Source organism: Gallinula chloropus (assembly GCF_964237585.1).
Source record: "Gallinula chloropus genome assembly, chromosome: 2".
Lineage (NCBI taxonomy): Eukaryota > Metazoa > Chordata > Aves > Gruiformes > Rallidae > Gallinula > Gallinula chloropus.
This window is the reverse complement of record NC_140086.1, coordinates 85,125,944-85,137,193: the sequence shown is the minus strand read 5'-3', so window position 1 is coordinate 85,137,193 and position 11,250 is coordinate 85,125,944. Positions and strand designations below refer to the sequence as shown.

At 36.8% G+C, this 11,250-nt stretch overlaps 1 protein-coding gene across 1 annotated transcript in view; it reads left to right on the top strand.

The window, feature by feature from the left end:
- Nucleotides 1-3,073: 3,073 nt before the first annotated feature.
- Nucleotides 3,074-11,250, top strand: part of LOC311205392 (cadherin-9) — a gene marked incomplete at both ends in the record, with an annotated part of 77,238 nt that continues 69,061 nt past the window's right edge. The window contains one exon of the mRNA XM_084279800.1: nt 3,074-3,301. Coding sequence (XP_084135926.1) covers nt 3,074-3,301 — 228 coding nt within the window. The remainder of the gene's footprint in view (nt 3,302-11,250) is intronic.

The following is an 11,250-nucleotide window of genomic DNA, read 5'->3' as shown; positions in this document are numbered from 1 at the left end:
TGAATGACTATGGCAAAGAGTGTTTGGACAGAAAGGAATGAGGACAATGCCAAGAAGTTAAAAATGTGTAGCTATGAAAAAGCAAAAGCATTGCAAATTGAAAGCATTTGAAATTTGAAATTTCATTTCCATTTGAAAATATCGCAAAACTGAACATGCAATCACAAACCTCCAAATGGCCAAATGAAAATACATTCATTTCCCCTATACTTCCCTCTGTTTCCAAAAGAAGTAAAAATAAACTACACTAAATAATCAGAATGTTAACTTTGTCTAAATTTTGAAATAATGACATTTTTAACAGAAAATGTAAACTGTTTAAGAGTTTTAGGTAACTTCTTTTTTACAGCAGTCATGCAAGGCTTAGAAGTTTTGGAAAATACATTTTTAGGATTTTTAGCAGTTTCACAGACTATGTCTTAAAATTTTGCCAAATGTGTGTGTAGTTTTCAAGGGTTTTGTTTATTAGTTTGTTTTGGTTTAATGCAGAAGAGCTGATATGTTCCAATAAATGAGAGATATAAATCACTCAATACCTTAAATTTATAAACCCATAAAATGTATTGGAATAGTTAGGTAGCAGCACATCATTCATATACAACGTAAAAGCAATCAAATCTCAAATTTGATCAATATCAATATTTGAACTCATCGTTCAGAATGTATGCAAGATGAATTCTTGAACTACAGTTCCACAAAAAGTGCTGTAATACAGCTGTGAAAGAGCACTGTTTGAGGACACATCAAGCAAGAGTATTTCAAGAAGAGATGAAACTTTGGACCCATTGTACAAATTTGACCATCTACCTTTTGAGTACAGTATTTTCAAAAATCAGTTCCTGCCGCTGTTTACTTTCATTCTGCAGTACCTTAACCAGGACCTAATTTGCAAAGTCTGAAGAGGCCCTGCAATCTGCCTCAAATGGTGCAGAGGGCTGGTTTGGTGCTCTGCATGATCATCTCTTATGCTCTATATTGATAAATAGTTTTATTCAGTGATAAAACCTACTTGAATCTATATTATACAGGAAATTAGAACCATCAAATGTAGACATGCATAAAAGGTTGGCTGAGGTTATTTTTATTTTTGATCAGTATGCAGTAAGTTTCAATCACAAGGCAAGATCATCACATTGGCAATGTGTTTCCCAGTTAATATCAAAATTTACTTCTGCTAAATTAGGCACAGGAGAGTTCCCCTTTTCCCTTCTGCATACAGTGAGAACCCATTGAGCATTTAAAGGGATAAAACAAGATTTTGAGTATACCCACAGAGTTAAACAAAATGCATCCACTAATGTATGCTAAGATATATGTACATGCAAGATTTTATGCAAATAATATGCTTTGTGCTTTGATTGTTCAATTAAAATGAAGAAGTAAAAGACAAAAAGAATTTTTTGCATTATATCCACGATATTTTGCATGGTTGACACCTATTAAATTGGGGTTTTTTTGGCTTTGAACACTGATGTTTGAGTATGATAAATGTTCCAAGCCTTCAATTCTTGCTTAGGTAAAACTCTGTTTGAGGTAACTAAAATACTAACACTAATACTAAAACACTAATACTAATCCTCCTTCAGGATTACTAGTTAAAATCCTGAGACTGTACAGAATATCATCATTTTAAGGAAAATTTCACACAAGGGCACAATTCTATCAATTTAATGGTTAAGACCTTCAGAGTACAATTCACTGATGTTTTCTGTTAAACACTTTTGGTTCTCAACTGACTAATAATTTTCACAAAACTATCTCATTTGCAAAAATTGCTATCTTTCTATACAGAAAAAAACCCCCTCCTTTTCCCTTCCCTAAAAAAAAACCCAAACCAAAAATGGAACTGAAAGTAGCTGCTGGTAATGCTGTGTTGTAAGAGAAAAGAAGATAAGTATGTATGTAATGTAATATGTCAAAATTTCAGTATATCAAAATTTCTGTGTGCTGTGGCTTCATACTACTATAACTTCATGGACTAGGATTCACAAAGCAAATGATAGTTTCACTGCTGAATTGTTTTCCTAGGCTTTCTATAATATACAATTACAGCTTAGCTAACAATATCCTAAAGCAAAAGCAGGCTTGACAGGAAAAACAGGTTAACGAAAAGACTAGGACATCAGACACCTCACTTGTACTGCCAAGTGAAGAGTATGGGGTTTTTTTTTAAAAAATAAATCTTTGGTTTTGATTAAATGTTGTTTGCAAACTTCTTCACAAGATATTGGTGCCAGTTTCAGAAAAAAAATAACAATAAGATTCTGTATAATGAAAATTCTCATTAATTCAGGAGGGGAAAAAATAGAAGGGATTCCAAATTCAAGATTCTGTCACAAATTTTGTTAATCTCAGCAGGATTCCTATGAACTAAAACTTACCGAAATAGTTCTTTTCTTTTCTTGAATAAGGAATCTGTTGAAGGCATCAATAATAGTCCAAATTCCATCTTATGAATTCCTTTGTGCAGAAATAGAAGCAGATCCTCTGGACAATTTGGGGCCAGAAAAGGGGAAGAAAAGCTTGTATTTATCATGAAGTAACAGAAAAATGAGATCTGCAGACAATTCTGTAGCCATAGTAAGATAGATAATATCATCAGACTGAGTGGGGAGATACTAGGTTGGAAGGTTTCTTACTAATTGGGTTTTTATTGTACCAGGACGCCACTGATTGCTAAAGTTTTCAAATGAAGAAATATTTTACTCAGAATGTGTTTTAAATAATGTTTATATACAGGGTGAGAGAGTGAAATAGAAAAAGATGAAGGAGACATTAAAAATCTTGACCTAACACTCTCTGAGTAATTCTTTCATGTAGTTGTCTGAAGAATATGTTCCAACATACCACTGGTCTTTATTTATATATCTGTATGCAATTTCCGTGAGTTTATGTTGTGGTCACTAGACTATTGGTATTCCTGTTGCAAGGCCATGGCCTCAGAGAAATAAAATAATTACTACTTACTGAAATATTTTTCTCCATTCTCTAGGTCCTATTCACAAGAGGAATATAACAGTTGAAAAAATATTCTGGTGAATTATTAGAGTGGAGGATAACAGCATCACTGTAAATGATGAGGACTTACTTCTTGACAGTTTTGCTTTGGAGCTGTATGTTTCATTCGATTCATATGATGCCATCCCAAAGAAGGACTAACAAGCATTCACACAGTGAAAGGATAACAGGATTGTCAGAGAATGGTGGGAAAACACTGCATCGTACCAAGCGTGGTTGGATGTGGAATCAATTTTTCTTGCTGGAGGAGTACACAGGTCCAGATACTCAGTATGTGGGCAAGGTAAGCCTTATGTTTAAAGAATATTTTAGAGATGATGCATCTGACACCATAGGTATTTTCCCTTCTTCTCCATAGTTGTTGTTTGGTTTTGGTTTTGTTTTGGTGTTTTTTTTTTAATACAGCAATAGTCCCAATTTCTCATATAAGTCAAAAAAAAAAGCATGTCATGGACCACCTGAGGCTTTCATGATTGTGGGAGGAATTCAGTTTAGTGAAAAAAAAAGGAAAATATTCAGACTAAATGTTCCAATTTCTTATTACCTATAGTCCATGAAAGTTTTATCACTAAATAATTTCCAGTTTTCAACTGTTAAACATATATATCAAATAAGGGAATAGAGAAGTATGCCTTCATTCATTTACCTCATAGCATTTGCCAGTATACTGGGATGTATGCTTTCTCAAGTGAAATACAGAATTCTATTTATTAATAACAACTTTGCTGTAATAAACTGAGATCTTTATTTAGTGGCTTAAAAGACTTTACATTATTTGAGACTTATCTATATTAGCTATTATGGACAACAGCACCTTTGAAGTACAGCTGTTTGCAGTCCTATCTTTTCTGATAACACAAAACTTAAAGATTTCTAGATTTTTTAATCCTTTGTGGCATCTCACAATCCACAGATCTGCTTTGTGGTCTGGTATAACTAAATAATCTTGGTAGAGACCTAGAATACACACAGTTACTGCCCAGAATGACTCGTGAATTAAAGAAATGTTTATCTTAAAATATTAATTTAATAAATGTCTGTCATTCATCCACAGCGTGTCACTAACAAACTGAGACATTTTTAATTGAAAGACCCAAAAATGGTTTTGAACACATGCTAATATCTCTGGTCATGGAAGGCATGATCACCTGAAAAATAATCTCTATTAAGAAACAAATATCAAAGAAGCTAACCAAGGTGACTATGAACTTGATTCTGACCTTGTTTATACCAACTCTATTCCCATACAATTCTGTTGTCAGATGAGAGACAAGAATCTTATTGCTAAATCTATTTATCTGTTTGGAAAGTAGGAAGGTTTTTTGTAGGCAAAGAGATCTTTAATAAAGGGTGTAAGAAGTGCATAGAGAGATTTGTAAACAAAATTTTGTTGGAAATATCTTTTAGTATTGAGTAAACTTACAAAGAAAACATAAAATAGTGTCCAAAATAATATAGATCTCCGTAGCTCTATGTTCTACCTAGACTCACAAAACTCCATTTGTAAAAATAGAAAACATATACAAGTATCAAACGTAAGAATTTATTCCAGTTTCAATTCCACTGTCAGGGATTAATGGTCTCAAAACCATCTATGCCATTCTAAATGTCAAATAAATTAAGCTTGCATGAAGACTATCACCCCTGTCTTTCATGCAAGGAATGGCTGCATAGTGTATTGCAACAAACATAAATGTATACTGCACTTATTCCAAACTAGCTAAAAGCCAGTGGACCTTGTTATCATAGAGCTAAATCCAGGAAGGAAAACAAATGGCTGTGCAGCAGTTGGGTCTGAGATGATTCAATTCTTACAAGTCACATAACACGTTGCGATTTTTCACATTTCATTGCAAAATATTATCCAGAGGTCCTGAGGGAAAGGTCAGTATTACTGATTCCTCAAACAGATGGAAATCACCCCAAATATTACCCCATGTTGCCAAGAGATGGAGTTGGATAGATGATAAACTCCATATGGTTCCATTAATGTTATAGCAGTTTATGACATGACAAAATTATAATAATTTACTGGGTAGAGAACCCAGTAAATCCATTTGAATTAGTTAAAATTTTCATAGGTACACATGACATACAGTACCAAGAGGGAGCTGCTACAACAAGAAGTCAACTAAGGAATTTCTTTTTGTATAAAAGAAAATTTTTTTAAAACAATATTATTCTGAGAAAGGCTTAAATCTCAGGTTTAGTATTCTCCTGCTCAAAGTGATGGTAATTAGCAAACTGGTATGTGTGAAGAAAGAGCACTTTTATTCCAACCCATAGGGACTAGTTCATAGCAACTATTCTTATCCAGTCCCTCTTTAATATGGATATGCACAGTAAGATTAATTACTGGTGTAGAATATTTTACTAAAAATTAAATAAGCTGAATTTAGAAACTTTATCAGGAAATAAATTTACAAAGGATCATACACATAATACTAAACAAATTTATTTTCCCTCCTAGTTAAATTTGCAAACACTTTTAATGTTAGGTCTTTGTGTTTTGCTAGTGATGCTGCTTTGTTGATGCTTTACTTTGTCATGAATGCATTCTGTTATTTGCAGTGGGATATGATAATTTTGTATGACATAAAGTGATAAAATATATTTACTAAGAAGGATGAGTATATGGGATGAAGAGGTATTATTTGTTATCCACACAACTCTCACTCCCAGCGCTCATCCTGCCGGCTGAGTTTAGACCACCAGCAGGGACTCAGTGGAACTGGACACTTGCTTTGACCACTGGACTGTTGAAGTCCTGGCTTTCAGACTGGATCCTATAAAGCCACTTCTGTCTTGTGCTCAGGCCCCATTTGGTGTCAGAGACCCCTGGAAGTAGGAGTTTCTACCCCCTCATCTGAGATGTTACCATCTTAAGTAGTGGTTTTAAAATTTAGTCAGTGGCCTCACTGCCAAGTAGGCCAAGGGAAGTATCTTTCCCCGTACCTAAGGCCAAATAGCAGTTGTTACATAAGTTAGTCTCACCCTCTGGTCTCCTTCCCAAATATCTTTGAAGAACAAAAAGTCAACAGTTCCAACATCCTTGATTTTTTGTTTCTTTCCTGCACCTACCAGACTAATTCAAACAGTTAGAGCTGTATGATGAAATCACAGTCACATTTATCAGTGATGCTTATGGGTAGTCTTCACCCTGTGATAATCATAGAATCTTTAAAGTTGAAAAGGACCTCTAAGATCATCAAGTCCAACCATAAATCCAAAACCACCATATCTACTAAGCCATGTCCTGAAGTGCCAATTCTGCACATTTTTTTAACATCTCAAGAATGGTGACTCCACCACCTCTCTGAGTAGCCTGTTCCAATTCTTGACAACCCTTTCAGTGAAGATGCAACCTGTGGCCATTTCCTATTGTCCTGTTGCTTGTTACTTGGGAGAAGAGTCCAACACGCACCTGACTACAACGTCCTTTCAAGTAGTTGTAGAGAGCGATAAGGTCTCCTATAAGCCTCCTATTCCTCAGACTAAACAGCCCCAGTTCCCTCAGCTACTCCTCATAAGACTTATGCTCCAAGCCCTTTACCAGCTTTGATGGCCTTCTCTGGGCACACTCACACTCCAACAGCAAAACGTCCTTGTAGGGAGGGGCAAAAAACTCAACACAGTGCTCAAGCAGTGGCCTCAATAGAGCTCAGGACAGGAGTAAAAATCAATTCCCTAGTTCTGCTGGTTACACTTCCTGATACAAGCCAGGATGCTACTGGCCTTCTTGGCCACCTGTGCACACCGCTGGTTCATGTTCAGCCAGCTGTCCAACAGTATCCCAAAGACTTTTTCCACCAGGCAGTTTTCCATGCACATATACTGGTAAAGTAGATGAAAAACCCAACTCTACAAAAACCTGGTTGCATGGTTCCGAGAGTGCTACTGGGGATAAGATAGTGTTAATGGACTCTGAATGGCTGGAACAGAATTTATGTTCCTAATTACAGTTAGGTAACTTTTAGACAAATGCAGTGTTAGAGATGACAGGTGACAAAATAGAGACCATTATGTACCCCTAATGCACAGAAACAGAAATATGTATTTTTGATGATTGAAGGAAGTTAACATTAGACAACTACAAAAGGCTCTATGGCTAGAACAACTGTAGTAAGGAAATGACTCAAAGAACCTATCTAAAACACCAACTACCCTTGAGAGACAATTGCCTTGTGATGGGAGACAAGGTAAATCCAAACAAACTACAGTATTATTTATCACTGTCTTTCTTTGCACAACTCAGAGGACCCACTTGTCTGGTACACTGGTGCACACATAAAAATGTGCATATGAAGTCTTTGTATCTGTTAGGTCCTGTTACTTGTACTTGGTACAGTACAAGAATTGCTTATGACATCCTTCATTTTCTTATATATTTAGGAAATGCTAAGAGAAACCTGTGGCTCCACCATGCTAGGTGTTGCATAAAAAAATGCATAGGGATATAAACTTTGCTCTGAAGTGTTTTCAACTGAATATTCAGTCTGATAGAAGTAAAGTAAGCAGCATCACAGATATCTGACCAAGAAAAAAAATTCTAAAACATAAAAATAACCATACTTTTTCAAGATACTTGTTGCCTACTGTGAATGTGTATCAATCTATATCAATAACATCAGGGTGAGGAATTTTCAGGAGATATAGTAAATGAAACTACAACATTCAAAGTTAAATCTATGATACAAGTTTCATTTTGAAGGAAAAGAAACAACTGGCAATTGCTTGTGAGATATGAAGGGGACAAGAAAAGTCAACATCTGACTGTATATCATACTGTGACATCCCTTCATTTCTTGGATGTCCTTTTTTTTCACTACAGGCCATAGACCCAACTTATCTGCTGCTAACTTTAAGCCCCATACAGAACCTAGGAAACAATATAAAAAAAAGTGAACTTCTACGAGCAAAAGTTTATCAAATTTACTCACTTCCTAATCAAACAGTTCAAAGATATAATAATCTATAAAAAAAAGGACATGCAATTTAGGAACTATTAAAATATTGATGGGGATGATGATGATAATTAAAAAAAAAAAAGGCTAATAAATGCACAGAAGACTATAACCAAGTAGCACCTTAGGGATGATAAGTTTTCTTCTCCAAAGCTAATACTGACTTCATTTGCTTCCATTTCTAAGTAACTTACCTGATATCCACTGAACAGTGATCAGTTATGGAAAACCAAATAACATATCTCTTTAATGCTAATCCTTCTGAAATATCCCTAGTCAAGAAGAAATAGGCATGCTGAACATCATCAACCATTTTGGAAAATGCACCGCTTTATGCTTTGAACGTTATACTTAGATGATTTCAAGAGACAGGAGATTATCCCTCCTTTTAAGTCACCTGATTACATTTTTTCACATTAAAACTAGTTTCTCCCTAATTCAACAAATACTTTGCTAATCAAAGGCTGGTACTCTTGGTGGGCATATAATATGTGAAGTTCTGTGCAATGTATATTAGAACAATCATAAACTGTACAATCACACACCTGTCATATCCAGAATTGAAAAACAACAAACAAACAACAACAAAAAACATTTTGTACACCACCTGAAACCTTTATTTTTCATATTAAGATGGAAATACAAAGTCAAATCAAAAAGGACACTGCTCAAAATTAGCTGCTCCATGAATAACCTCCTGTTTAATTACTACCTTAAAAATAGATGAACTAGACTTTGTATGTCACAAACATCATTTAAATTGGATGCAATCTGAAGAAAAATCTCTTCTACCTCCAGTTCACCAGTGAGTTTGATTCATGACACTTGCCTGTATGTCTTATTTAATTGAACAAAGTGAAAAGAAATATATTCAGAGTATGAGTTGTGGTTTGGTGTGGGGTTTTTTGTTGTGTGGGGTGGGTTTTCTTTTTTGTCGTTGTGTTGTTTTGTTTTTCAGGGGGAAGCAAAGTACAACATGTTGAAAAGCAACTATTTATTTCTTTATTTATTTTACTCTGCACTTACAAGTATTCAGACATCTGTAAATGCAGTTGCCTACTCTAGCAGTCCACCTTATAAGAAAAGAGAGACACAAGACCAGAAGACCTTCATGTTCACAATTCAAGAAGTCTCACTGAATAACCAATCTCACCAGACATGCTCTTATTTACAACAGAATCAAAGAATGGTAGGGGTTGGAAGGGACCTCTGGAGATCATCTAGTCCAACCTCCCTGACAGAGCAGGATCACCTACAGCAGGCTGCACAGGTCAGCGTCCAGGTGGGTTTTGAATGTCTCTGGAGAAGGAGACTCCACAACCTCTCTGGGCAGCCTGTACCAGTGCTCTTTCAACTTCACAGTAAAGAAGTTCCTCCTCATGTTTAGGTGGAACTTCCTATATTCAAGTTTATGCCCATTGCCTCTTGTCCTGTCACTGGGCACCACTGAGAAAAGACTGGCCCCATCCTTCTGACATCCACCCCTCAAGTATTTATAAGCATTGATAACATCCCCACTCAGTCTTCTCTAGTCTAAAAAGTCCCTAGTTGCTCAGCCTCTCTTCATAAGACTACAAAACTTCACTGAACTGGCCCAGTATACTGCATGAGTTTTTGTTTTTTTTTTTTTCTTATTTAATGGAATTGAATAGTATTTCTAGCAATTACCTTCCTAAAAATGTACTAATGCCTGAAAATACTATTTCACATAGCTTTGCTGGCTGCCTTTCTGTGCACCCCAAAAACCCTGAGTAGGCTCCCTCTTAACATGCAAAGCAGAAGAGAAGTCAGAAAATGGGATCAGTGAAACCCTTACTCCATTACTCTTATCCCAGTTCACCCATGTCCTCTCAACCATGCTTCTGAGACTTAGCCTCTGCTTTGAGCAGTTTCTGAAGAAGAAGCTTATGGCGCAAACTGGTGACCCACTGAGCTGCCTTTTTACAGCTGAGCAGTGGCAAACTCTGCAGTAACCTTAGTTTCTCCATTCTAAAGCATGATGTTTTCACCCATGAAAAAAAAAAATGAATTACCTAATATAGTCTTATGTATTGAAGTTTATCATAATCTTGCCTTTCGAGTACGTGAGAGAAATTTTTCATTTGTGCCTTCAATCAATTTATGTAATTAATGCATAAGGGTTTCTTTACAGCATTTGTTATATTCCCTCCAGAGAGTCAGTTTAAGAATCGACTATTCTTAGGATGAGAGAACATACAGGTGCACTATCTCTTCAGTGTTGCAGCTGTGCCTTTCACATTTTTATAGATGCATGTCACTTTCTCATTTGAAAAACTGTTGTATTAGGTACAGCACCTAAATGCTGCTAAAAACAGTTTCCTTGCCATCTTTTGACTTAGCTGACATATTTTGAAACTTAGTATACATTTCAAAAACCTAACTGATCATAAACAATCATATGTTGTTGACATATAATCATTTAGAAGTGGAATTCAACTGCAGGAAAATTTCATCACGTCCTTAACATGTTCCATCTAGCATGCACTGTAAACCCAAACACGTTTTAAACACATGGCTATTGAAAAAAAATAACATATAAAATCATAGAATCATAGAATCATAGGGGTTGGAAGGGACCTCAAGAGATCATCGGGTCCAACCCCCCTGCCAAAGCAGCTCCCTAGCTCACATTGCACAGATAGGCATCCAGATGGGTCTTGAATATCTCCAGAGAAGGAGACTCCACCACCTCCCTGGGCAGCCTGTCCCAGGGCTCTGTCACCCTCACTGTGAAAAAGTTCTTCCGCAAGTTGGTGCGGAACTTCCTGTGCTCCAACTTGCAGCCATTGCCCCTTGTCCTATCCCCACAGAGCACTGAAAAGGGGCTGGCCAATTCCCCCTGCATCCCATAATTAAGGTATTTATAAACAATAATAAGGTCCCCCCTTAGTCTTCTTTTCTCCAGGCTGAAGAGTCCCAGCTCACTCAGCCTTTCCTCACAGGGGAGATGCTCCAGGCCCTTAATCATCTTCGCAGCCCTCCTCTGGACTCTCTCCAGGAGATCCCGGTCTTTTTTATACCAGTGAGCCCAGAACTGGACACAATACTCCAGGTGGGGCCTGACCAGGGCAGAGTAGAGGGGGAGGATCACCTCCTTTGACCTGCTGGTCACACTCCTCCGGATGCACCCCAGGATCCCACTGGCTCTCTTAGCCACCAGGGCACACTGCTGGCTCATGGCCAACCTGTCATCTATCAGGACCCACGGGGTCTTTCTCCACTGAGCTCTTCTCCAGCAGGTCATCCC